General features: G+C 51.5%; 1 protein-coding gene across 1 annotated transcript; it reads right to left on the bottom strand.

Moving 5' to 3' along the window:
* Positions 1 to 2151: 2151 nt before the first annotated feature.
* Positions 2152 to 27475, bottom strand: LOC124462255 (envoplakin-like). Its single transcript, XM_047013890.1, has 22 exons — positions 27249 to 27475; positions 21647 to 21746; positions 19661 to 19809; positions 18894 to 19017; positions 17214 to 17336; positions 16468 to 16509; positions 16189 to 16350; positions 15005 to 15112; positions 14809 to 14904; positions 13904 to 14014; positions 13487 to 13633; positions 12866 to 13017; positions 11295 to 11392; positions 11045 to 11217; positions 10581 to 10759; positions 9234 to 9372; positions 8951 to 9144; positions 8215 to 8365; positions 7890 to 7973; positions 6400 to 6507; positions 6224 to 6316; positions 2152 to 6067 (listed from the first exon to the last, which is right to left on the bottom strand). The coding sequence occupies exons 1-22, from the start codon at positions 27287 to 27289 to the stop codon at positions 2645 to 2647; spliced, it is 5997 nt and encodes a 1998-aa protein (XP_046869846.1). The 5' UTR covers positions 27290 to 27475; the 3' UTR covers positions 2152 to 2644.
* Between the last annotated feature and the right edge of the window lie 368 nt (positions 27476 to 27843).

Raw genomic sequence — 27843 nt, 5'->3', positions numbered from 1 at the left:
TACATTTTAATTTTATTTGATATTACTGCACTGTACTATGTAATACTGCAGGTGAGATGTTGTTGTTGCACTGTGTCTAGTCTCTGAGATGTGGTTACTGTGCATTGTGCCTGGTGTCTGAGATGTGGTTACTGTGCACTGTGCCTGGTAGCTGAGATGTGGTTACTGTGCACTGTGCCTGGTGTCTGAGATGTGGTTACTGTGCATTGTGCCTGGTGTCTGAGATGTGGTTACTGTGCACTGTGCCTGGTGTCTGAGATGTGGTTACTGTGCACTGTGTCTGGTGTCTGAGATGTGATTACTGTGCACTGTGCCTGGTAGCTGAGATGTGGTTACTGTGCACTGTGCCTGGTGTCTGAGATGTGGTTACTGTGCACTGTGCCTGGTAGCTGAGATGTGGCTACTGTGCACTGTGCCTGGTGTCTGAGATGTGGTTACTGTGCACTGTGCCTGGTCTCTGAGATGTGGTTACTGTGTACTGTATCTGGTCGCTGAGATGTGGCTACTGTGCACTGTGCCTGGTAGCTGAGATGTGGTTACTGTGCATTGTGCCTGGTGTCTGAGATGTGGTTACTGTGCACTGTGCCTGGTAGCTGAGATGTGGCTACTGTGCACTGTGTCTGGTCTCTGAGATGTGGCTACTGTGCACTGTGCCTGGTGTCTGAGATGTGGTTACTGTGCACTGTGTCTGGTCTCTGAGATGTGGTTACTGTGCACTGTGCCTGGTCACTGAGATGTGGTTACTGTGCACTGTGTCTGGTCTCTGAGATGTGGCTACTGTGCATTGTGCCTGGTGTCTGAGATGTGGTTACTGTGCACTGTGCCTGGTAGCTGAGATGTGGTTACTGTGCACTGTGTCTGGTCTCTGAGATGTGGCTACTGTGCATTGTGCCTGGTGTCTGAGATGTGGTTACTGTGCACTGTGCCTGGTAGCTGAGATGTGGCTACTGTGCATTGTGCCTGGTGTCTGAGATGTGGCTACTGTGCATTGTGCCTGGTGTCTGAGATGTGGTTACTGTGCACTGTGCCTGGTAGCTGAGATGTGGCTACTGTGTACTGTATCTGGTCGCTGAGATGTGATTACTGTGCACCGTGTCTGGTCTCTGAGATGTGGTTACTGTGCACTGTGTCTGGTCTCTGAGATGTGGTTACTGTGCACTGTGCCTGGTCACTGAGATGTGGTTACTGTGCACTGTGTCTGGTCTCTGAGATGTGGTTACTGCGCACTGTGTCTGGTCTCTGAGATGTGGTTACTGTGCACTGTGTCTGGTCTCTGAGATGTGGTTACTGTGCACTGTGCCTGGTCACTGAGATGTGGTTACTGTGCACTGTGTCTGGTCTCTGAGATGTGGTTACTGTGCACTGTGTCTGGTCACTGAGATGTGGTTACTGTGCACTCTGTCTGGTCTCTGAAATGTGGTTACTGTGCACTGTCTCTGTACCTCCCTTTTTCTATTTCTTACACTCCATCTCTCACTCCCTCTATCCCTCCCTCCCTTTCTCTCTTCCTCCCTCTCTTCCTCCCTCTCTCCCTCCCTCTTTCTCCATCCCTTCTTGCCACACTCTCTCCCTCCCTCTTTCTCCCTCCCTCACTCACTATCTCTCCCTCCATCCTCTCTCTCTCTCTTCATCCCTCTAACCCTAACGGTGCGTGTCCACTACAGCGGAGCGGAGCGGCGCGGAGCGTCGGCTTCCAATCCATTTTCAATTAAACCGGGCGTTGACGCTCGTGTAGGGCATTGTGGGAGCGTACGCGAGCGTCAACGCCCGGTTTCATTGAAAATGGATTGGAAGCCGCCTCTCCGCGCCGCTCCGCTGTAGTGGATACGCACCGTAACTATTACTCCCACTCACACACAGGAGGGACAAACAGGTCCAGTAATCCCACTAACACCTTCCAGTAAAGACATAATCTGCTAATCTCACATCCAGGCAGGGAGAGACCCCCACTAACCTTCCCCCACTAACTCCCCCTGCTAACTGTGTGCGTGTGTCACGCCTAACTCCATGTTTAATAATGAGTCATATGTAATCGTTGTCCTTAATCCCAGATCCAGTCCAGGTGAATTAACATATCTCTCCAGCCCAATCTGACCCCCCACTCTGACAGTTTGGAAGAACTATGAACACATGTTAAACACAAGGCTAATCTATATTCATGTAATTATCCTTTAATTAAGACTACGGGTCAAACAAGATTCTCATTTGGAATATGATTCAAAAATATATAATAAAGTAAAAAAAAAAAAAAAAAGTATTTTAAAGATCATTAAGACAAGACATTAGGATTCTGACACAAACCATCCAGAGCAGAACATTCACATTAAATCCCAGAAATCCCCTCATACAAACAGGAACCACAACCTTTCAATTTATCTGTGAACAACATAAATCAATCCCTATTCTACACTACCCTATTCTATACCTACACTAACCCTAACCTTCACATGTAAATACGGCTGCATGCCCTCTTCAGGTGGCCATGTCAGTGCTAACCTTCACCATAGCCAGGCATATGGCTTAATCCTTGATTTGTGCTAGATGCTGCAGTACTTTCCAATTGAACCATTAGTATGTCGCTTTTGATAAAAGCAACTGCTCAATAAATCAAAATGTAAACCCTGTAGTAGTGGATCTAAGGTGTCTAGACCTGGTTGTGCGATCCACCAGACGCTGCAGGCAGCAGCAACAGTCCTGTGCTTACATCCTTCTTGCAGCGATTCATCGCCTCCTTGTAGGAGATCTTCTCTTTGGAGATAGGGTCCACAATGGTTTTAGAGTGGGCAGACACATCCTGGAGATCCTTGGCAACGGTGCTGTCAATCATCTTGGTGTAGAGGGCATCTTGGATGCTGAGGCGTCCGGCCTTGTGGGGGTCCACCAGGCCCCCCGTCAGGTACTGTGCCTCCATGAATCTCATAGCGCTGTCGTGGGGGATCCAGCCCTTCTCTCCCGCCTGGCCGGCTGACAGGCGCTCCCTGGTGACTGGGTCCTCCACACCAGTGAAGGCTTTCTGGGCATTCAGCAGCTTGTGGAGATGGCTGGTGTCGATGAGGCCGCGCTCCGCAGCCTTGTGGACGGAGTACTTGTCCTTTCGGTTGAGGTCCACGATGCCGCCCGTGGCCGCCTGCGCCTCCAGCAGGACGAGCGCGGTGTCGGGGTCCAGGAGCTTGCGGGTCAAGGCGCTGCGCACAGACATACGGCTGCCGGTGGTGGTGTCCAGGACGCCGGAAATGGGGAATGACTCCTCAGCAGAGCTGCTGCTGGTGAGGCTGGAGTAAGAGGATCTGAGGGAGGACGGCATGGAGCTAAGAGGAGACGACTCGCTCGTCTTCGTAGATGTCTTGGGGACAGAGATTGGGCCGAGGAAGGGCTTTGGTTTGTTTTCCCCGGCAACTAAGAGGGAGAACTCTGAGATGGGCATTTTGCCTTCCTTGTAGCGGTGCACATCATACTGTGTCAGTCGTCCTTCCGCCAGGGCGTTTTTGACGGAGAACTGCTTCCCGCTCTTTCGGTCCTGCAGGATGGAGGTTTCCCCATCAGGGCCCTGGGAAGAGATCTCCTCCCAGTCACACTCCAGCTCCTGCAAGTGGATGTACTGCTTACGGTCGATCAGCCCCTCCAGATATGCGTCATAGGGGGACATGTCTTTACCCGTCTCTGGGTCCAGGATGGTGATCTTGGTGGAGAGGTTTGTCTCTCTGGTGTGGGTCTCTGAGTGGTCTTCCTTCTTCATGGCAGCCTGCAGCTCCATGATGGTGGTCTCCCTCTGGTGGATCCTGTCTTTTTCACTCAAGATGTCCCTCTCCAGACCCTGAACCTCCGACTCCATCTTGATACTCCTCTGCCTGCTGACCTGGTTCCTCTCGCTGAGGAGCTTGGACTGCTGCTGGAAGGTGATGCTGATGTCCTGCTTCTCTGCCTCCATGGAGTGGAGCTCCTGCCTGAGCTTCTCCTTCTCCTTCAGCAGGCTGTCTCGACCGAGCGTGAGGCTGCTCTCCTCCTGGCAGCTGCTGGACCTGGAGCTCTGCAGCCGGGTCATCTTGGAGTTCAGCTTCTGGATCTGGTCCTCCTGGTCCCGTCTGGCATTCCTCTCCTGGCCCACCAGATCCAGGAGGTGGTCCCTCTCTGATTCCACTGTCTGGTCCTTCTCCACTCTAATCACCTCTTTGTAAACTATCTTCTCTACAGACTTCTCCTTCTGCAAGATGTGTAGCTTGATTCTCAGGTTGCGGATGTCTCTCTCCAGGCGACTGATGCTGGTGCCCTCGGTCTCCATGTCTGTACGGAGGCCATCAGTCAGCCTCTCCAGTTTGGGGTCCCTCTCCACCTTCAGGACTTCCTCGATGATGATCTTCTCCTCGATTGGAGGAGGCGTGTTCTCCAGCTCAAGGATGAGGGTTCTGATCTGCCTCAGCTCCGCTTCCACCTGGATCTTCTTCTGACCGTCGTCCATGAGCACCAGGCTCCTCTCCTTCTCCTCCACCAGGCTCCTCAGCTGCCTGACTTCCAGCTCCAACTTCCTGCGCACCTTCACCTCCTCGTCTAAGGTTTTGTTCAGCTTCTCGTGCTCCTGGATCTGCTTGGGGTCCGTCTGGAGATGAACAATCTCCTGGGTCACAATCTTCTCCTCTGGCTTCTGTCTCTCCAGGAGGATGTACTTGTTCTGCAAGTCAAAGACTGTCTCCTCAACGCTGCGGCGCTGCTGGATCTCCAGCCTCAGGTCTTTCCTCAGCCGATCAGCCTCCTTCTCCAACAGGGGGTCGTTTTCATACTTGATCACCTCCTTGGTCACCAGCTTCATCTCAACCTTAGACTTTTCTGTCTTCCACTCATCCCTCTCCTTGCGTAGGCGGCTGAGAATATCCAGAGTGCTGTCGTAGGTGATCCGCAGCCGGGACACTTGCTCATTCAACCTCTGTAGCTCCCGGATGACCTCAGGGCTCTTCTCCTCTTTAATCACCTCCTGGGTCACCTCCTTGTACTCCACCTTGGGTTTCTGGGAGCGCAGGGTCTTCAGGTCCACCATCACTATGTTGATCTCCTGCTCCAGGTTGGAGCAATTCCGTCTGTACTCCTGCAGCTGCTTCCTCAACCGCTGCAGCTCCAGCTCGGTGTCTGGATCCACCCTGTAGATCTCATTGATGATCTCCTTCACCTCCAGTCTGGGCTTCACCTTCTCCACCTCACTGTAGTGCAGTTGCAAGCTGGAGATCGCTCTCAGCAGGCTGCTGTTCTCACTGTTCACCTCCTCCAGGGACGTCCTAAGGGTCTTGGACTCTTCCAGAAGGAGTGGATCCTGTTCCACTCTCTTCAGCTCCTTCAAAATGATCTTGGGCTGGATGGTGGGGATGACCCTCTCCAGGGTGTTGATCTCGCTCCTGGTATGGAAGATGTTGTCGTTGAGAGCCTTACTGCGTGAACCTTCTTCTGAGATCTCGATCTGGAAGGTGTGAACGGCCTTCAGCATCTCTGGATCCTTCTCCAGCCTCACCACCTCCTTCTTCACCACAGTCTCCTTGATCTTCGGCTTCTGCTGCGCCAGAACCGTGATCTCTGTCTTCATCTGGACGGTCTCTGAGTCTCGCAGCAGCACCTCCTCCCTGATCTTGCTCGTCTCTTCCCGGAGTCTGGCCGCTTCCTTGTCCAGCTGGGGATCCCTCTCAAATTCCGTCAGCACCTTAGTCACGAGCTTGGGCTTCACACTTGTCCTCTCAGCCTCCAGGAGAATGACCTTCTGGTTGACCATCTCAATCTCGGACTGGGTTCCTGAGCGCAGCATGGCCTCCTGCTTGGTCTTGTTCCTTAGGGCCTCCAAGTCGCCCTCCAGTTTAGAGTCGCGGTAGTACTGAACCACCTCCTTCTCCTCCACGCGCTCCACGCCGCGGCGGCTCTTCAGAGACATGAACCTCTTCCTGTAGGTGTCCAGGTCATTCTCGGCGTGGGTGCGCCTGACGACCTCGTCAGCCAACTCTTTCCTCAGGCCGTCGGTCTCCTCCAGGTTCCTCTGCTGGCTTTGCATCTGCATGTGCTGCTTCACCTCCACCAGGGTCACCTTCTCCTCGTTCTGATCCGGGGGAAAGTGGGGAAAGAGAGGGGGAAAGAGACAGAGAGTGAGATCGGATATTAACATATCAACATTATCATTCCTGTCAACACATTCCTGCATGGTAGGAGAGACCATAATAAAGGCATGCTTTGATAACAGTTTTCTACACTGTACCTGAGCAATGATGTTCTTAGCCAAACCCATCTGGCTCAGTCGCTGATTGTTTGCAGCGGACACCTCAGAGTACATGTGCAGCAGATCCCTCTCCTGCAGCAGGGACACACACAGACACATCAGACACCAGGACAGACCCAGGAGCACCTAAAGTCCTCCCTTTTCAGTGTCAGTACCTTTTTCTCCACAGCATCAGCCATGGCGGACTCATGGCGTCTCTTGGCATCAGTCTCATCATCGTCGCCTCGCACAGCTCGGTACTTATAAGTCTTGGCCTCATACTCCTGAAATGTTGAAAACCAAAAGATGAGGACCTTAACAGTTCATGCTCAGAGAGATATCCTGATTAATATTTGCTGAATGTTGAACACATAACAGCAACAGAAAAACATGAATATGCTTGACTACATTAGCTAGATGATCACACAGTACCTTAACAGGACAGATAGATATTAAAGTTACCCAAGTCCAAAACAGAATGTTTCACAGCAGTGTCGTGAATCATGTAGGCTACATAGTTTAATTTTTATCGTACATTTACTCCAACATAATCAAGTCTATTAGATTTTCATTGTTAATTGTATTACCAGCCGCAATACGTTGTTAAAACCTCCTAGCATTCCATGGCCCGCTTAACCGCCCCCCCCACCCCAAAAAATAATTTGAGACTGCTACACATGCCATATATCATTTTTGTCAATATATTGATGTAAACCATTTCAAGATCAGCAGGTACAATCAACGTCTTTGTCCGACCATGAAAGTGTCAACAACGTGAAAGTAAACAGAGACTACTCAACTAACAAGGCTCAGAGTTGTCCAGTTATGCAAAACATCCCACCAAAATTGGTCTGGTTACATTCCCAAAGGTCCAAACTATCTAACCAAGTAAGATATTTTATCCAAAACAATGTATTACATCCATGAATAGCCATGAACTCTGGTGACATCATGCTAAATTTGCTGATGGAAGCGTACAGTCACTCACACTCGGTAATAACTTCGGCTCCATTTAGAATTTCCAGGATTTCGTGGTGTAAAAATGTTCACTGCACTCTGACCTTTCGATTGAAACCTCTTTTGACCCAATAGGAGCTTCTATGTCCTGTCCATAGACTTCTAAAGCCAACCAGGTGACAAAGCACTCTAATGTGTTTATGCTTCAGTTGCTGTGTGTCAGAATGCTAATGGGGTATTTCCAAAAGTAGTTGAATACAAAAAATTGGAATCCTTGCGTGATTTGAAGATTGCTGAAATGCCGATTTTTTTTCGAATATGTAACATACTATTATCACATGTCCGTGCAGAACGGCTCTGTCATTGTCAGTTACAGGGTAATTACCACACCCGAAAGCTTCAGTTGGGGTTTGCTGTCATTGTCATCATGCAGTCATGGATTAATATTAATTTGAAGTGTTTCAGTGACTAATTCTAGGCAACGCTGGGCGTTAAGAGTGTGGGACGAGACACCTGCACCAGACTAAGACTGGATTGGGATTTATGAAGTTGCTCTGTTAAAATTACAACATTTTGTGTATAAGCGCTCTGTTTTGTTCATATGCCACCTTTTGATGTGAGTCCTCTGCATGGCTTTTTAAATGAGATCAGGTGATCATGGGGGACCTGGTGATTATAGGACATCAGGTGATCAGGTGTGTGAACTCACGTTGAGAAGGTTCTGCAGGTCTCTGGACTGTTCCACTGCTCGTTTCAGATCCTCAGACTTCCTCTGAACATCCTCCACCACTCTCTACACAGGGAACAACAATCATGCAGAAGAAATCTTCAGAAACTATATCAACCTATCTTTCAAATGTATCTATCGGCCGGTCTGTCTTTCTGTATATCTTTCTGTCTGTCTGTCTTTGGCAATCAAACATACAATATCAAACCATTCAATTCAGTCCACCATTTGAGAGGTGACACAGTACTGACAATACTCTGTACTCAGGAATGTGTAGACAAAAGAGATTACTGATGCATTAACTGACCTTCTGAGAGTTTTGCTTTGTGTTGATTTGAGACAAGCCATCGCTGGGATAGATTGTATTATTGGGCAAGTTGGTCAGGAATGAGTTCAATGATTGGACAGAGGTCTGGAACCCTTGGTTCTTATTGGTTGCTTCTTGAATCAGAGACGTTCTGCAACAAAAGAAACAGTTAATAATAAAACAATATCAAAGTCACAGGACAGCAATGGGTATAGTTCAGTGGTAGAGCATGGGGATAGCTCAGTGGTAGAGCATGGGGATGGGTATAGCTCAGTGGTAGAGCATGGGGATGGGTATAGCTCAGTGGTAGAGCATGGGGATGGGTATAGCTCAGTGGTAGAGCATGGGGATGGGTATAGCTCAGTGGTAGAACATGGGGATGGGTATAGCTCAGTGGTAGAACATGGGGATGGGTATAGCTCAGTGGTAGAACATGGGGATGGGTATAGCTCAGTGGTACAGCATGGGGATGGGTATGGCTCAGTGGTAGAGCATGGGGATGGGTATAGCTCAGTGGTAGAGCTTGGGGATTGGTACAGCTCAGTGGCAGAGCATTTGACTGCAGACCAAGAGGTCGAGGGTTTAAATCCCCCCTGTAGGTTTCTTTGGAACTAACTGAGCACATTATCTACTATTAACAGGAATGATGGCAGAGAGAGTGGTTGATTGGAGGGTTAGTGGAGAGAGAGGGACAGATAAGCCCATGGGTGTGTTGTCAGGGTAGCAGAAGCCCCACCTCTCTTGTATCTGGCTGTTGACGTTGGCGTAGCGGTTCCGGAGCTGCCTCACCCGGGCTGCCTGGCGCTGGATGTCAGGACAGAACTCCCCGAAGCTCTTCTGCAGAGAGCTGCTGAGCTGCACCACGTTCTCCAGATCCCTACTGAGCTTGTGCATGTCCTCCTGCCCTGACGACACCTCCCTGCGCAGAACCTGGGGGAAGAAGGGGGAGTTTCAGACTGCAGTTCTACAGGGCTCTGGATGAGGTAGAGATGGGAGGACCAGAGCAAGAGAGGGGGTACCTGTAGTTTCAGATTGTGGTTCTGCAGGGCGCTGGGCATGTCAGGGATGGCTCCTTCCTCTGCCAGCTGCTCCTCAAAGCCAGATATCATCTCATCCACCTTTTGGACCTGCTTCTCCAGAAACATGGAGGCTGTGGCCCTGGGGAGGGTGGAGGAGGAGGTAGAAGGAAGAGAAGGAGGAGGGAGGAGGGAGGAGAAGAGAGGGAGGAGGAGGAGGAGAAGAGAGGGAAGAGGAGGAGGAGGAGGTATGAGAAGGGAGAGGAAGAGTAAGGAAGTTCTAACTCTATACGTACATATAAATATACCTGAAGTTTAGGGCTAGATCAGAAACCAATAAATCAGTTTCATGGAATCTGTGCAGTATTCATGTCAGGTGATGTCCAAAATATGCAGTCTGACCGGGATCTTTGGATCAAAGTCATCCTAAAAGATGAATAATTTGGACTAAACTGTAGATCCTGATGTGATGCTATCTACTAGGGTGTAAAATGAAGAGAAAAACTAAAAGTTTCATAAAGTTGTACTTTTTTAAGTTACCTTCATTTTTTCAATGTACTTTTACTTAATCAAACCAACATGTGCAATATGTGTGTACATGTATTATTTTTTATTATAATACGGGTAGATGAAATCAAGCATTCTGATTGGTTGAGAGTGAGTCACGGGGTGTGCTTTATTGAGCCATAAAGTACTGTAGGCCTGTTTACATTTACCTTAAAGGGGAGCGTTTCATCTATTGATGCGCACTCAAAATAACGGTTTGATTTTGCATGACCGTTAGTTGTCATTTCAAGCTTGACATTAATTAAAATTAAAATATTTAATTAAAAATTAAATATTTTTTTATTGAAAATGTCCCATTGTCATTGTTGTTATTTTAAAGGCAACTTTTATCAAATGAGCAATGTGAATGAATGAGATGGTGCGAGATCTAGCTAGGCTAACAAAGGTGAAGTTCACAATGCTGTTTGTCCGTTGCATAGCAACAGCCACACGTACGGGACTATTGTCTCTCGGCTACTGAAATGCGATACACAACGTTTGTTGGATATAACTATTTTGTGCTGAAACGCAGCTTACTATTTATTTACTATTTATAATGTTGCTGGTGACCGTATTATAAAAGTAATAAGGTACGAGAGGCAGAACTGTATCGTCAATAAAGTACGTGTTCAAGGGTTTGCCCTACACCCCTGAACACATACTTTATTGACGATACAATAATGCCTCTCGTACCTCATTGCTTAATTACTATTATGTACGGATTTTACAATAACAAAACTGAATTTGTGAAAATTAATAAAAACTGAGATGTCCGTTTTTACAAATGAACTCTTTGAATATTACTTCTTGGTGTAGAGGTCGGAGAGGGTGTTGATGGAGTCAAACTTGTTGTTCACGGCATTGAGCTTCAGGGGTAGAGAAGAGTTGGCGTGACCCAGGGCATTCTGGGATACGATGGGCTCCAACTCCCTCTGTACCGCTGCCTTTTCTGCCTCCAGCCCCCTCACCGTCACACTGGCAGCCTGGGGAGGGGGTGCATTGACAATTTCATACTGGGATGTTATCAGTATGGAGTTATGATCTACGCTGTAGTAGTTTAGGGTTAGGGTGAAGGGGTAGAGATATAATTATTGTTAAACTGTGCATGGTAGCTGAAATTTGATAACTTTTCACTTTGCCTGGTAAATACAGACTTTGCCCATCAAAATTATGTTAGAACGATGCACTTCTGATCCTGGATTTTCTGTTGTGCTTCTCTTATGCGTTATATTTTTCTTGTGCTACATGATTAAGTAATGTTGCTGAACCTGCTGCAGAGCCAGCCTGCTGCTCAGGTCAGTTGTGGGGCTCCTGCGGTCCAGCGGAGCTCTAGTCCGTCCCAGGATTTCTCTCTCACTCTGCTCCAGCCTGCCACTGATACGCTCCAGCTGCTCCGCCAGCTCTGACACTTGGGGCGCCTCAGGGGCGCTGGAGACGGTGGCTGGGGGGACACAGAGGCTAATATAATGCAGTACAGCAGAACAGAGCAGAGCATAGTAGCAAGGTGTTAACTCTCACCTGCTGTCTGTGCTCTAACAACCTCCACACCAGAGCTCCTCAGAGACGACATCAAAGCTGTTCTCCTCTTCTTCAGGTCTGTCAGCTCCTTGTCCAGACTACACACACACAAGCACACATTTACCAACACGCACTATGATGAGCTACAACAACAACAAACGCTGGTTCACAGCAAAACTCAGAAGGCTCTTGTTGGACAAGGAGGAAGCTTTCAGGAGTGGGGATGGAAACAGATTTGAGGAAGAACAGGTTTAGCAACGCGGTGAGAGAGGCTAAACGACTATACTCAGAGAGACTAAAACACAAATTCTCAGCTAATGACTCTGCTTCTGTCTGGAGAGGGCTCAGGCAGATCACCAACTACAAGCCCAGAGCTCCCCACAACATTAAAGACTCTGGCCTGGCCAACGACCTAACCAATTTCTACTGTTGTTTTGAAAGACGATTGGACTATCCTGACCCACATCTACCCACCCCAGAGGCCCCCTCCCCACCACCACAGAGACGACTCTTTCCATTCAGAAGGGGGAAAGTAACTTCCCCCTTCTGTTCAAGGGTTAGGGTGATGCTGCATTCCATTTGACATCGGAAATCCCAACTCGGAACTGGGAATGACGTTACACCCAAATTGTCCAAGTTGTACACGTTCCAAAAGTCCCAGTCGAATCCCGGTCGTTAAACAAGAGACGAGAGTCAAGAGCTAGCCAGGGGATATACAGGGAGTTAGGTGGCTAAGCGGTTAGGGAATTGGGCTAGTAATCCGAAGGTTGCTGGTTCGATTCCCGGCCTCAACCCCATAACCCTGTGCTACTCCCCAGTCAACACTGTGGAGTTCTTCCGCTTCCTGGGCACTATCCTCTCCTAGGACCTCAAGTGGGAACTGAACATCAGCTCCCTCACCAAGTAAGCACAACAGAGGATGTAAATCCTGCGGCAGCTGAAGAAGTTCAACCTGCCAAAGAAAATCAGGGTACACTTCTACACGGCCATCATCCTCACTTCCTCCATTACCATCTGGTACACTGCTGCCACTGCCAAGGACAAGAGCAGGCTACAGCGTATCATGCGCACTGCAGAGAAGGTGATAGGCTGCAATCTGTCTACCCTCGAGGACCTGCACACCTCGAGGACCCTGAGGCGAGCGAGGAAGATTGTGGCTGACCCCTCCCACCCTGGACACACTCTGTTCCAGCTACTCCCCTCTGCCAGGAGGCTGCGGTCCATCAGGACCAAAACCTCACGCCATAAGAACAGTTTCTTTCCATCTGCAGCTGGCCTCATCAACAAGGCCCAGAACCCCCAATTGTCACTAACTCACATATGAAATACTGAACAGTACATTAACGCTCCTCTGGCACAGAGCCTCACTGCACTCTTTTACTTTATATTAATATTTTATATTGTAAAGTTTTGTTCGTATTTTGTATGTCTTACTTTTTATATTTAAGGACTGCACACACTTTTAAGATTCTTATATGTTTACTCTGTGCACGTGCCCACCAAAGTAAATTCCTTGTCATGTAAACTATTATGTCTGTGGACCAGGCAGGGCTGAGCGCAGCACGGCTCACCTGGCTAGGGTGTCCATGGCCTGGGCATCAGGAGGGGGGATGAGCAGGCACGCCCCTGGGACAGACTTCCTCGTCCCAGCACTGGTCTGGACCTCCCAGATCACCTCTGAGTTGTCTTTCAGAGTCAGACGCTCTCCTCGACTTATCAAGTTCTGAGAGGAGGATAAAGGAGGAGGAGGACAGGATAAGGTCAGGAGGAGCAGAAGACAGGAGAAGAGGAGGAAAGGACATGAAGACAGGAGGAGAGGGGAGGACATGAAGACAGGAGGACAGGAGGAGAGGAGAGGACAGGAGGAGCAGAAGACAGGAGGACAGGAGAAGAGGAGGAAAGGACATGAAGACAGGAGGAGAGGGGAGGACATGAAGACAGGAGGACAGGAAGAAAGGAGAGGACAGGAGGAGCAGAAGACAGGAGGACAGGAGAAGAGGAGGAAAGGACATGAAGACAGGAGGAGAGGGGAGGACATGAGGAGAGGGGAGGACATGAAGACAGGAGGACAGGAGGAAAGGACAGTAAGAGCAGAAGACAGAAGGTGGGAGCAGCAGACACTGCTTCTCTGTCTGGCCTTGTCTACTTACACAATGACATTCTGAATATTTAGGTAGTGTATTTGTGCCTACTTCTTCGTTGGTCCAGTCACACAGGGCCAGCAGGGTTGTGGGCTTGGTGGGGGGCAGGCGGCGCAGCCTGAGGGGGGCGATGTTTGAGCTGAGCTGCCTCAGGGCCAGGAGACGCTGCTCGTTCCGCTCCAGCGCAGAGAGCTCTCCCTGGGGACCACACAGCTGGGTCAGGGGTCAGGCAGCTGGGTAAGGTTAGGGTTAGACTGAAATATGGAGGGGTTCTGGGGTTCCCTTTGGGATATAACTCAATTTCGTTCCAGGTGGAACCATTTCATGCATACTGAACAATCTAGATAAAAGCAACCTGAATGTGTTCTACCACTAGGGAGAGCTAAGAACACTCTGAATGTGTGACTATAGAACCTAGATACCCAGGAGTATCTCCTGTAGAAGGAGACAGTCAGGGGGTTGTCCCACCTCCAGCTGCAGAAGCACCTCAGGGTTGCTCCGGTTGGCCAGCGCCCGTGGCTCCAGAGACAAGCTCAGCCTCCTCAGGGACTCTCCCAGGGTCTCAGCATCCAGCTGGTACTGAGGAACACACACACACACACCATCCAGCTGGTACTGAAGAACACACACACACCATCCAGCTGGTACTGAAGAACACACACACACCATCCAGCTGGTACTGAGGAACACACACACACCATCCAGCTGGTACTGAGGAAAACACACACACCATCCAGCTGGTACTGAAGAACACACACACACACACCATCCAGCTGGTACTGAGGAACATACACACACCATCCAGCTGGTACTGAGGAAAACACACACACCATCCAGCTGGTACTGAGGAACACACACACACCATCCAGCTGGTACTGAGGAACACACACACACCATCCAGCTGGTACTGAGGAACACACACACACACATCATCCAGCTGGTACTGAGGAACACACACACACACCATCCAGCTGGTACTGAGGAACACACACACACACACCATCCAGCTGGTACTGAGGAACACACACACACACACCATCCAGCTGGTACTGAGGAACACACACACACCATCCAGCTGGTACTGAGGAACACACACACATCATCCAGCTGGTACTGAGGAACACACACACATCATCCAGCTGGTACTGAGGAACACACACACACCATCCAGCTGGTACTGAGGAACACACACACACCATCCAGCTGGTACTGAGGAACACACACACACCATCCAGCTGGTACTGAAGAACACACACACATCATCCAGCTGGTACTGAGGAACACACACACACCATCCAGCTGGTACTGAGGAACACACACAGAAACCCACATTTCTGTGAGTGTGTGTGAGAGTGTGTGTGTGTGTGCAGTACCTTCTTGTAGTCCTCTATGTTGTCCAGGTGAGTCTCCTGGCAGATGCAGAGGTTGAGGAAACTCTGCCACTCATTCTGCACTGCATCCCGGTGGGCCTGTAACACAGCATCACTACAATAACTCCCACCAGGCACCCTGAGTGTGTGTGTGTGAGTATGGGTGTGTGTCAGTGTGTGAGTGTGTGTGTGTGTGTACCTCAATGGTGGCACTGGCAGGGTGCTTAATCTGCACCAGCCGGTCTCCATTCTGCAGCAGCTGGCTGGTCTCCGTCTCATGGGTCAGCAGAGTATTGTTCTTGAACTTCTGTTGGAGCAGAGCACAGGTAGCACTGGTAAACTAGCACAGGTAGCACTGGTAAACTAGGACAGGTAGTACTGGTAAACTAGGACAGGTAGTACTGGTAAACTAGCACAGGTAACACTGGTAAACTAGCACAGGTAGCACTGGTAAACTAGGACAGGTAGTACTGGTAAACTAGCACAGGTAACATTGGTAAACTAGCACAGGTAGCACTGGTAAACTAGGACAGGTAGTACTTTGAAAGGTAACACTAACAGAGGTAGCACATGTAGCACTAAAGGCAAGGCATGGCATGGCAAGTTTATTTATATAGCACAATTCATACACCGTGGTAATTCAATGTGCTTCACATTAATACACAACAATGTGCTTCACATACATTAATACACAATGGCATTACAATGTGTAAAAAATTAATTATAAATAAATAAATAAATAAAAGCAAAAGGTGAAAAGGTGTTATGATCATCAAAACATGATCATAACAACAGTAAATTATATGAAATAAAAGCATGAGAACATTAAGGCATAAAAAACTGTAAAAGATAGGAAATAAAGCATAAAAAGAATCATAAAAATCACTAGTCTACTACAGTGAGCAATAATGCGTGCAATTTTCCGCCCAAACAATGTTACATACCCTATTCGAAGACCTTATGGAACAGTGTGAAGTACCCAAAAACCCAGTCAATCGCCCCTTTAAGATTTGTCCAAGTGGGAGCATATAAAGGTATGGGGGCATAAAGAGGTGGGCATTCTCCACCCTGTTGCTTGTCAAGGCCAGAGTATTCTCCCATCTCTGCTCTTCACTTGGCCTCACTTAGATATCTGTTCTCATACTCATGTGAGGTATATTGAGGTATACTCATCCCTCATACTGCATGGGCACCCCCCCTCACCTCATACTGCATGGGTACTCCCCACCTCACCTCATACTGCATGGGTACTCCCCCCCTCACCTCATACTGCATGCGTACTCCCCCCCTCACCTCATACTGCATGGGTACTCCCCCCCTCACCTCATACTGCATGGGTACTCCCCCCCTCACCTCATACTGCATGCGTACTCCCCCCCTCACCTCATACTGCATGCGTACTCCCGGAGGATCCAGCATCCGGTCGCTCCAGTCCCTGCGGAGGATCCGATCCTGTTCCTCTGCCAGGTAGGCCAGCTCCTTGGTGCAGCTCTGCATATAATCATAGAGAGTTCCCAGGTGCTTGCTTCTGGCCTGGGAGCTCTCCTGCACACATACACAGGAAACACAATCACATGCAGGTGAGTCAAACCGGAGTGATCCTGCAGAGATCAACACTACAGTAGCACCAGGATAGAGGTCAACACTGCAGTAGCTACTCACCAGGAGGTCAGAGCACTGCTTCCTGATGTCAGCACTCTTCTCCTGCAGACACAGACATGAACAACCACAGAGTCAAGAGAGCTGAGGACTGAAACTCAGACTCTACATTTACTCTTTACATGGTGTACTAACTCTCTACATGGTGTACTAACTCTCTACATGGTGCACTAACTCTTTACATGGTGTACTAACTCACTACATGGTGCACTAACTCTCTACATGGTGTACTAACTCTCTACATGGTGCACTAACTCTCTACATGGTGCACTAACTCTCTACATGGTGCACTAACTCTCTACATGGTGTACTAACTCTCTACATGGTGTACTAACTCTCTACATGGTGCACTAACTCTCTACATGGTGTATTAACTCTCTACATGGTGTACTAACTCTCTACATGGTGCACTAACTCTCTACATGGTGCACTAACTCTCTACATGGTGTACTAACTCTCTACATGGTGTACTAACTCTCTACATGGTGCACTAACTCTCTACATGGTGCACTAACTCTCTACATGGTGTACTAACTCTCTACATGGTGTACTAACTCTCTACATGGTGCACTAACTCTCTACATGGTGTACTAACTGTCTACATGGTGCACTAACTCTCTACATGGTGTACTAACTCTCTACATGGTGCACTAACTCTCTACATGGTGTACTAACTCTCTACATGGTGCACTAACTCTCTACATGGTGTAGCTTACTGACTGACTCAGTGTGATTGCTTCAGTAGTCACCATGTTCGAGGAGTCCAGCTGGGGCCTGTAAGCTTCTATCTCCTGGTGCAGGATGTTCTGAGCAGCAATCTGCTTCTCTACATCAGACAGGGATGGTCCATAACCAGCGGCGTTCATCTGCTTCTGTTTGCACACACCCCACATGCACACACACATACACACACATACACGCACCCCACGCACACATACACACACGCGCCCCGCACGCACATACACACACACACAAACACACGCACCACACACGCACATACAAACACACATTCTAAATAAATATTTTATTTAAAAAATACACATAGGGTCAGAAAACAGTCCCTGCCTCTCCTGCTTGTCCTGCCTCGCTTGCTTGTCCTGCCTCACCTGTTCATCCTGCCTCACCTGCCTCTCCTGCTTTTCCTGCCTCACCTGTTCATCCTGCCTCATCTGCTTGTCCTGCCTCACCTGCTTGTCCTGCCTCACCTGCTTGTCCTGCCTCACCTGTTCATCCTGCCTCACCTGCCTCACCTGCTTTTCCCGCCTCACCTACATGTTCTGCCTCACCTGCCTCACCTGCTTGTCCTGCCTCACCTGCCTGTCCTGCCTCACCTGCTTGTTCTGCCTCACCTGCTTGTCCTGCCTAACTTGCTTGTCCTGCCTCACCTGCATCACCTGCTTGTCCTGCCTCACCTGTTTGACCTGCCTCAGCTGCATCACCTGCTTGTCCTGCCTCACCTGCTTGTCCTGCCTCACCTGCCTGTCCTGCATCACCTGCTTGTCCTGCCTCACCTGCATCACCTGCTTGTCCTGCCTAACCTGCATCACCTGCTTGTCCTTTATCACCTGCTTGTCCTGCATCACCTGCTTGTCCTGCCTCACCTGCATCACCTGCTTGTCCTGCCTCACCTGCATCACCTGCTTGTCCTGCCTCACCTGCCTGTCCTGCCTCACCTGCTTGTTCTGCCTCACCTGCTTGTCCTGCCTAACTTGCTTGTCCTGCCTCACCTGCATCACCTGCTTGTCCTGCCTCACCTGTTTGACCTGCCTCAGCTGCATCACCTGCTTGTCCTGCCTCACCTGCTTGTCCTGCCTCACCTGCCTGTCCTGCATCACCTGCTTGTCCTGCCTCACCTGCATCACCTGCTTGTCCTGCCTAACCTGCATCACCTGCTTGTCCTTTATCACCTGCTTGTCCTGCATCACCTGCTTGTCCTGCCTCACCTGCATCACCTGCTTGTCCTGCCTCACCTGCATCACCTGCTTGTCCTGCATCACCTGCTTGTCCTGCATCACTTGCTTGTCCTGCCTCGCCTGCTTTTCCTGCATCACCTGCTTGTCCTGCCTCACCTGCTTGTCCTGCCTCACCTGCTTGTCTTGCATCACCTGCTTGTCCTGCATCACCTGCTTGTCCTGCCTCGCCTGCTTTTCCTGCATCACCTGCTTGTCCTGCATCACCTGCTTGTCCTGCCTCGCCTGCTTTTCCTGCATCACCTGCTTGTCTTGCATCACCTGCTTGTCCTGCCTCACCTGCTTTTCCTGCATCACCTGCTTGTCCTGCCTCACCTGCATCACCTGCTTGTCCTGCTTTTCCTGCATCACCTGCTGGTCTTGCATCACCTGCTTGTCCTGCCTCACCTGCTTTTCCTGCATCACCTGCTTGTCCTGCCTCACCTGCTTTTCCTGCATCACCTGCTTGTCCTGCCTCACCTGCTTTTCCTGCATCACCTGGCTCCAGTTGATTTGCGGGCTGAGGTCCAGTCCCTTCACAGGTTCGTACATCTCTCTGTAGATCTCACATGCCTTCGACCAGCGCTCATGCAGGTTACTCACACTGAGGAGGGGTAGGAGATGGGGGGAGGGAGGGCATGGGGGGAGGGAGGGAGGGCATGGGGGGGGGGGGGGTCAGGGGGGCATGGGGGCAGGGCATGGGGGCATGGGGGGAGGGCATGGGGAAAGGGCATGGGGGGAGGGGGGGGGGCATGGGGGGAGGGGGGGAGGAAGAAAATAGAGAAGAGGAAATGGGGTTATGTTTTGAGTCAGCAAGTGTGTGTATATCTGTGTCTGTGTGTGTATATATCTGTGTGTGTGTATATGTGTGTTTGTCTGTGTGTGTGTGTGTGTGTGTGTGTGTATATCTGTGTGTGCCTGTCTGTGTTTGTCTGTGTGTGTGTGTGTCTGTGTGTGTGTGTGTGTGTGTGTGTGTGTGCCTGTGTGTATATCTGTGTGTGTATATCTGTGTGTGTATGTATGTGTGCATATGTGTGTGTGTGTATCTGTGTTTATAACTGTTTGTGTGTATATCTGTGTGTGTGTGTGTGTGTGTCTGTGTGTGTGTGTATAACTGTGTGTATATGTGTGTGTGTGTTTGTGTGTGTATATCTGTATGTGTGAATATTGGTGTGTGTATATCTGTGTGTGTATGTCTGTATGTGTGTGTACGTACGTGTGTGTGTGTGTGTGCATGTGTGTCCTACTCGTTCTCTATCTCTGCAGCCTGGGGGTGCTGCAGCCTCTTGGCCTGATCCACATCCAGGAACAGCTGCTTCAGCAGAGCTTCTCCCTCAGTCAACTCATCAGCACTCTCCTGCTGGTGCTGTAGAGCCTGCCTCTCTCTCTGCTGGTCCTACACACACACACACACATGCATCATACACCAACACACATATACATACACAAACCCATACTCACACTCATATTTGTGTATAAGTGTAGGTGTGTGTATGTGTGTGTGTATGTGGGTGTCAGAATTTGAATCTGAATGAACTTCATTTAACCATGTGAGTTCACACAAACAAGGAATTCACTGTGGCAGAAAGGTCCTTATGAAGTAGGCCTAAGGCTCATATTATTATTAAAATAAGATCACAAAACTTTATCTGACAACTAAAAGAGCAAAATGTTCCATTTGTAAATAAAAACGTTTTTTGACACAACTAGTTCTAGCTCCTAAATTCACAGATATGATTGTAGCCTAACAACGCACAAAGCTAGCTCCGTAACATACACCGTAGTTTGTTATGTTTAACCTAGCGAACAAGTTATTAACTCAACCAGTGAGCATGTTCCACACAACTTGAAGGTAACAGTACTAGTAGCTGAAACTTTCCAGCTATTTATAGGGCGCTCCAAACTTTCAAGTTCAAGTATTTTATTGTCAGATGCACAGAACGACACAGGGTCAGACCGAGCACTTAAATTCTTAGGACAAGACAACGCAAGGCTACCTGGCATAGAATGACATACAAGTACTCAGATCAGATCAGCTAACATATAGTATACTAAACCTCCTAAATATACAAAATAATAAACAAAACAGTATACTAAACCTATAATACACATATCTGCTAAACTTATCCTATACTGACCTAACCGAACATCTTTCAGGGAAAGCATGACCACCTCTAAAAGGTATTTCTCTTCACACAGCATGGGGAAGAGCCTGTGCTCAATGATGCACGACAATTTTGGTGGATCTGATTCTGTCTCTGTTGGCATTGTCGTGCAGTTACGACAAGTACACCACTCGGTGTTGTTCAACGTGTCAGTGTGAACTATATTTATATCTTCCAACAAAACCACATCTTCAGCATCATATGGAACAACTGCGGGAACATAATTACGTATTGGTTGGAAAGCATACGCCATGGAATGAACAGGGATAGGTATGATATGTCGATCTTCTTCAATTTTTTTTGCTGTTTGACGGGTTGAAATTGAGCGCAACCATTCTCTTGACGTCAGCTGTATACGTCATTTACATTTACATTTAGTTATTTAGCAGACGATCTTATCCAGAGCGACTTACAGTAAGTAGCCTACAGGGACATTCTCCCCGAGGCAAGTGAAGTGCCTTGCCCAAGGACACAACGTCATTTTGCACAGTAAACTATCGAACCAGTAACCTTCGGATTACTAGCCCTAACCGCTCAGCCACCTGACTCTAAATGGGGCGCCCCCATTTAAACATGGCGGCAACCGGTTTACATAATTTACACATTAGAGATTTCGATTATTTTTAGAATATGGCATACAGTTGTATGTTATATATATTTTTATGTCAATAAATGTAGATACTAATATAATATCTCTGTGTCTAATCGCAATTCAGTTCCATTTTAACTATAAAAAGTAAATAATATTATTTTTACTTTTAATTTAAGTAAATAATAAATCATTTTAAACAAGGCAATACAATGTAATATATACTATATAAAATATTAAAATATGATATAGTATAGGACAATATTACAGGTAATAGTGCAATTGACTGATGGTTTTGTGCAATGTGCAATGAGACTTAACAAATAAATGAATCAATCACATTAGTGTATGTTTGTATATGTGTGTGTGTGTATACGTATATGTGTTTGTGTATATGTGTGTGTGTGTATGTATATGGGTGCGTGTGTGTATATCTAAGTGTGTGTGTGCGTGTATATGTATGTGTGTGTGTTCCTCACCGCGGCCAGCAGCTCCTCAGCCTTCAGCACGTTCTTTTCCACCTGGTCAGCGTTGTGCTGCATGCGGGCGATCAGCAAAGCCAGGTCATTAGCCTGGCTCCTGACACACACACACCATACACACACACACACACACCATACACACACAGGGAGAAGCAGTTGGAACACAACAGCCACTGCTTTCTCATCAACACCAGCCATGACAAAAAGAAGCAGGAAATTCTGGTCTGGGTCTGTGTCTAGGTCTGTGTCTGTGTCTAGGTCTGTGTCTAGGTCTGTGTCTAGGTCTGTGTCTGGTCTTGGGTCTTGGGTCTTGGGTCTGGGTCTGGGTCTATGTTTAGGTCTGGGCTTGGGTCTGGGTCTGGGCTTGGGGCTGGGTCTGGGCTTGGGGCTGAGGCCTCCAGCTAGGTCTGGGCTTGGTCTGGGGCTGAGGCCTCCAGCTGGGGCTGGACTGGGTCTGGGGCTGAGGCCTCCAGCTGGGGCTGGACTGGGTCTAGGGCTGAGGCCTCCAGCTGGGGCTGGACTGGGTCTAGGGCTGAGGCCTCCAGCTGGGGCTGGACTGGGTCTGGGGCTGAGGCCTCCAGCTGGGGCTGGACTGGGTCTGGGGCTGAGGCCTCCAGCTGGGGCTGGACTGGGTCTGGGACTGAGGCCTCCAGCTGGGGCTGGACTGGGTCTGGGACTGAGGCCTCCAGCTGGGGCTGGACTGGGTCTAGGGCTGAGGCCTCCAGCTGGGGCTGGACTGGGTCTGGGACTGAGGCCTCCAGCTGGGGCTGGACTGGGTCTGGGACTGAGGCCTCCAGCTGGGGCTGGACTGGGTCTAGGGCTGAGGCCTCCAGCTGGGGCTGGACTGGGTCTGGGGCTGAGGCCTCCAGCTGGGGCTGGACTGGGTCTGGGACTGAGGCCTCCAGCTGGGGCTGGACTGGGTCTGGGACTGAGGCCTCCAGCTGGGGCTGGACTGGGTCTGGGGCTGAGGCCTCCAGCTGGGGCTGGACTGGGTCTAGGGCTGAGGCCTCCAGCTGGGGCTGGACTGGGTCTGGGACTGAGGCCTCCAGCTGGGGCTGGACTGGGTCTAGGGCTGAGGCCTCCAGCTGGGGCTGGACTGGGTCTGGGACTGAGGCCTCCAGCTGGGGCTGAGGCTGGGTCTGGGGCTGAGGCCTCCAGCTGGGGCTGGACTGGGTCTGGGACTGAGGCCTCCAGCTGGGGCTGGACTGGGTCTGGGGCTGAGGCCTCCAGCTGGGGCTGGACTGGGTCTAGGACTGAGGCCTCCAGCTGGGGCTGGACTGGGTCTGGGACTGAGGCCTCCAGCTGGGGCTGGACTGGGTCTGGGGCTGAGGCCTCCAGCTGGGGCTGAGGCTGGGTCTGGGGCTGAGGCCTCCAGCTGGGGCTGGACTGGGTCTGGGACTGAGGCCTCCAGCTGGGGCTGGACTGGGTCTGGGGCTGAGGCCTCCAGCTGGGGCTGGACTGGGTCTGGGACTGAGGCCTCCAGCTGGGGCTGGACTGGGTCTGGGACTGAGGCCTCCAGCTGGGGCTGGACTGGGTCTGGGACTGAGGCCTCCAGCTGGGGCTGGACTGGGGACTGGGACTGAGGCCTCCAGCTGGGGCTGGACTGGGTCTGGGACTGAGGCCTCCAGCTGGGGCTGGACTGGGTCTGGGACTGAGGCCTCCAGCTGGGGCTGGACTGGGTCTAGGGCTGAGGCCTCCAGCTGGGGCTGGACTGGGTCTGGGACTGAGGCCTCCAGCTGGGGCTGGACTGGGTCTAGGGCTGAGGCCTCCAGCTGGGGCTGGACTGGGTCTGGGACTGAGGCCTCCAGCTGGGGCTGAGGCTGGGTCTGGGGCTGAGGCCTCCAGCTGGGGCTGGACTGGGTCTGGGACTGAGGCCTCCAGCTGGGGCTGGACTGGGTCTGGGGCTGAGGCCTCCAGCTGGGGCTGGACTGGGTCTAGGACTGAGGCCTCCAGCTGGGGCTGGACTGGGTCTGGGACTGAGGCCTCCAGCTGGGGCTGGACTGGGTCTGGGGCTGAGGCCTCCAGCTGGGGCTGAGGCTGGGTCTGGGGCTGAGGCCTCCAGCTGGGGCTGGACTGGGTCTGGGACTGAGGCCTCCAGCTGGGGCTGGACTGGGTCTGGGACTGAGGCCTCCAGCTGGGGCTGGACTGGGTCTGGGACTGAGGCCTCCAGCTGGGGCTGGACTGGGTCTGGGACTGAGGCCTCCAGCTGGGGCTGGACTGGGTCTGGGACTGAGGCCTCCAGCTGGGGCTGGACTGGGGACTGGGACTGAGGCCTCCAGCTGGGGCTGGACTGGGTCTGGGACTGAGGCCTCCAGCTGGGGCTGGACTGGGTCTGGGACTGAGGCCTCCAGCTGGGGCTGGACTGGGGACTGGGACTGAGGCCTCCAGCTGGGGCTGGACTGGGTCTGGGACTGAGGCCTCCAGCTGGGGCTGGACTGGGTCTGGGACTGAGGCCTCCAGCTGGGGCTGGACTGGGGACTGGGGCTGAGGCCTCCAGCTGGGGCTGGACTGGGTCTGGGACTGAGGCCTCCAGCTGGGGCTGGACTGGGTCTGGGACTGAGGCCTCCAGCTGGGGCTGGACTGGGTCTGGGACTGAGGCCTCCAGCTGGGGCTGGACTGGGGACTGGGACTGAGGCCTCCAGCTGGGGCTGGACTGGGTCTGGGACTGAGGCCTCCAGCTGGGGCTGGACTGGGGACTGGGGCTGAGGCCTCCAGCTGGGGCTGGACTGGGTCTGGGGCTGAGGCCTCCAGCTGGGGCTGGACTGGGTCTGGGGCTGAGGCCTCCAGCTGGGGCTGGACTGGGTCTGGGACTGAGGCCTCCAGCTGGGGCTGGACTGGGTCTGGGACTGAGGCCTCCAGCTGGGGCTGGACTGGGGACTGGGACTGAGGCCTCCAGCTGGGGCTGGACTGGGTCTGGGACTGAGGCCTCCAGCTGGGGCTGGACTGGGTCTGGGACTGAGGCCTCCAGCTGGGGCTGGACTGGGGACTGGGGCTGAGGCCTCCAGCTGGGGCTGGACTGGGTCTGGGGCTGAGGCCTCCAGCTGGGGCTGGACTGGGTCTGGGGCTGAGGCCTCCAGCTGGGGCTGGACTGGGTCTGGGACTGAGGCCTCCAGCTGGGGCTGGACTGGGTCTGGGGCTGAGGCCTCCAGCTGGGGCTGGACTGGGTCTGGGACTGAGGCCTCCAGCTGGGGCTGGACTGGGTCTGGGACTGAGGCCTCCAGCTGGGGCTGGACTGGGGACTGGGACTGAGGCCTCCAGCTGGGGCTGGACTGGGTCTGGGGCTGAGGCCTCCAGCTGGGGCTGGACTGGGGTCTGGGACTGAGGCCTCCAGCTGGGGCTGGACTGGGTCTGGGGCTGAGGCCTCCAGCTGGGGCTGGACTGGGTCTGGGGCTGAGGCCTCCAGCTGGGGCTGGACTGGGGACTGGGACTGAGGCCTCCAGCTGGGGCTGGACTGGGTCTGGGACTGAGGCCTCCAGCTGGGGCTGGACTGGGTCTGGGGCTGAGGCCTCCAGCTGGGGCTGGACTGGGGACTGGGACTGAGGCCTCCAGCTGGGGCTGGACTGGGGACTGGGACTGAGGCCTCCAGCTGGGGCTGGACTGGGTCTGGGGCTGAGGCCTCCAGCTGGGGCTGGACTGGGGTCTGGGACTGAGGCCTCCAGCTGGGGCTGGACTGGGTCTGGGGCTGAGGCCTCCAGCTGGGGCTGGACTGGGTCTGGGGCTGAGGCCTCCAGCTGGGGCTGGACTGGGGACTGGGACTGAGGCCTCCAGCTGGGGCTGGACTGGGTCTGGGACTGAGGCCTCCAGCTGGGGCTGGACTGGGTCTGGGGCTGAGGCCTCCAGCTGGGGCTGGACTGGGGACTGGGACTGAGGCCTCCAGCTGGGGCTGGACTGGGTCTGGGGCTGAGGCCTCCAGCTGGGGCTGGACTGGGGTCTGGGACTGAGGCCTCCAGCTGGGGCTGGACTGGGTCTGGGACTGAGGCCTCCAGCTGGGGCTGGACTGGGTCTGGGGCTGAGGCCTCCAGCTGGGGCTGGACTGGGGACTGGGACTGAGGCCTCCAGCTGGGGCTGGACTGGGGACTGGGACTGAGGCCTCCAGCTGGGGCTGGACTGGGTCTGGGGCTGAGGCCTCCAGCTGGGGCTGGACTGGGGTCTGGGACTGAGGCCTCCAGCTGGGGCTGGACTGGGTCTGGGGCTGAGGCCTCCAGCTGGGGCTGGACTGGGTCTGGGGCTGAGGCCTCCAGCTGGGGCTGGACTGGGGACTGGGACTGAGGCCTCCAGCTGGGGCTGGACTGGGGACTGGGGCTGAGGCCTCCAGCTGGGGCTGGACTGGGTCTGGGACTGAGGCCTCCAGCTGGGGCTGGACTGGGGACTGGGACTGAGGCCTCCAGCTGGGGCTGGACTGGGGACTGGGACTGAGGCCTCCAGCTGGGGCTGAGGCTGGGTCTGGGGCTGGACTGGGGACTGGGAAGAGGCAGAGGCAGAAATGGGGCTGGTGCTAGGTGTGTCTCTCCTTAGCTATTTATGTCATTCCTGCTAACCCTAACCCTGTGGTTCAGAGTTTCAGTTATTTACGCTGACACACCCAATACACACAGTTCTCTCTCTCTCACACACACAGACTCAAGGATCACAGAGGTGTGTCCCCAGGAATGCAGGGAATCCTAACTGACATTTCTTAAGTGTGTGAGTGCGTGCGTGTGTGTGTGTAGAAGGTAGACTGCAAAGTCCATGTTTCAATAACAGCCGAAGAGATCACATAGAGGAGATTAGAACAGCAAGCCCTGAACAGAACAAACATTATCTCCATAGAACATTCCTAGCCTTTATGTTGCTGTAATTCCAATCTTCCTAAACCAATAGATTTATTGGTGCATCAATACTTAGCACTTGGTGGTCGAATGAATGAAGTGGCCATGCTACAGTGTTTCATACACACTGTATTAAACAACTAGAAATAAAGTTTATAGAGCATGCTTCCTTCCAGGGTACAGCATGTGTAGTTATCAGGTTACTTTCCCTCAAAGGGATACATGACAACATCTGCTGGGGCTGATGGGTTTATGGTTAGACATCGTAACTCATCAGGGGCTGCGAGCTGCAGTCTCCTTGCTGTCTCAATCTGGAGCCCTCATTATATTACAATATGCTGCTGTGTCAACACAGCTAGTCAGAACTGGCACAGAATTATAAATACAAGATCAATACACTGCCACACCCCTTTGACAAAGGTATTTATAGGGGAAGGGGGGAAAGGGAGCAGAGCATATTAGAGTAGAGCAGAGTAGAATAAAGTATAATAAAGGAGAGCAAAGTACACAATTAATCCACAAGGAAACACAACAGTTACAAGTAAATGTAGCCTAAATTTAAATAAATTAATATTCTCCCTGTATATATAAATAAATGTTTATATTAGATACAGGTCTATATCAAATAAACACCTGAATGTATCCTATATATACATATCGCACATATTTATACAAACACCGGTACGGTGTACATTAGATGGACACCTGTATCATATACCTGTAAACAGTATGTTAATATCTAGCACACAAACACAAATACATACGTACATACACAGAACAGTTTGGCTTACTTGCTTATCTTCACAGGACTGTCTTCTTTCTTCTTAAACATCTTGGCTGTCTGTAGTCTCTGTAAGCTTCTCTCCTCTTTTCTTCTCGCTCCCGTTCAGTCTCGCTGCCGTTCAGTCTCTCTACCCAGGTAAAGTGCACGCACCTGATTTCCGCCCCGCCCCTGAACAGGTGTGTAGTCACTATAGCAACAGACTAGGATAACCTGTTCGTGCCCTCCGTCCCTCTCTCTCACATTCTTCCTCTCTCATCCCTCTTTCTCTCTGTCCTTTTCACTCTGTCTCTCTCCTTCTGTCTCTCTCTCACACAAACAGGTGGTCTCTCTCTTACACAGACAGGTGGTCTCTCTCTCACACAGACAGGTGGTCTCTCTCTCTCACACAGACAGGTGGTCTCTCTCTCTCACACAGACAGGTGGTCTCTCTCTCACACAGACAGGTGGTCTCTCTCTCACACAGACAGGGTGGTCTCTCTCTCTCACACAGACAGGTGGTCTCTCTCTCACACAGACAGGTGGTCTCTCTCTCACAGACAGGTGGTCTCTCTCTCTTACACAGACAGGTGGTCTCTCTCTCACACAGACAGATGGTCTCTCTC

The sequence above is a fragment of the Hypomesus transpacificus genome, unplaced genomic scaffold, assembly GCF_021917145.1.
Source record: "Hypomesus transpacificus isolate Combined female unplaced genomic scaffold, fHypTra1 scaffold_206, whole genome shotgun sequence".
Classification (NCBI taxonomy): Eukaryota; Metazoa; Chordata; class Actinopteri; order Osmeriformes; family Osmeridae; genus Hypomesus; species Hypomesus transpacificus.
The sequence above is the reverse complement of the archived record's forward strand: the minus strand, read 5'-3'. Positions and strand labels throughout refer to the sequence as shown.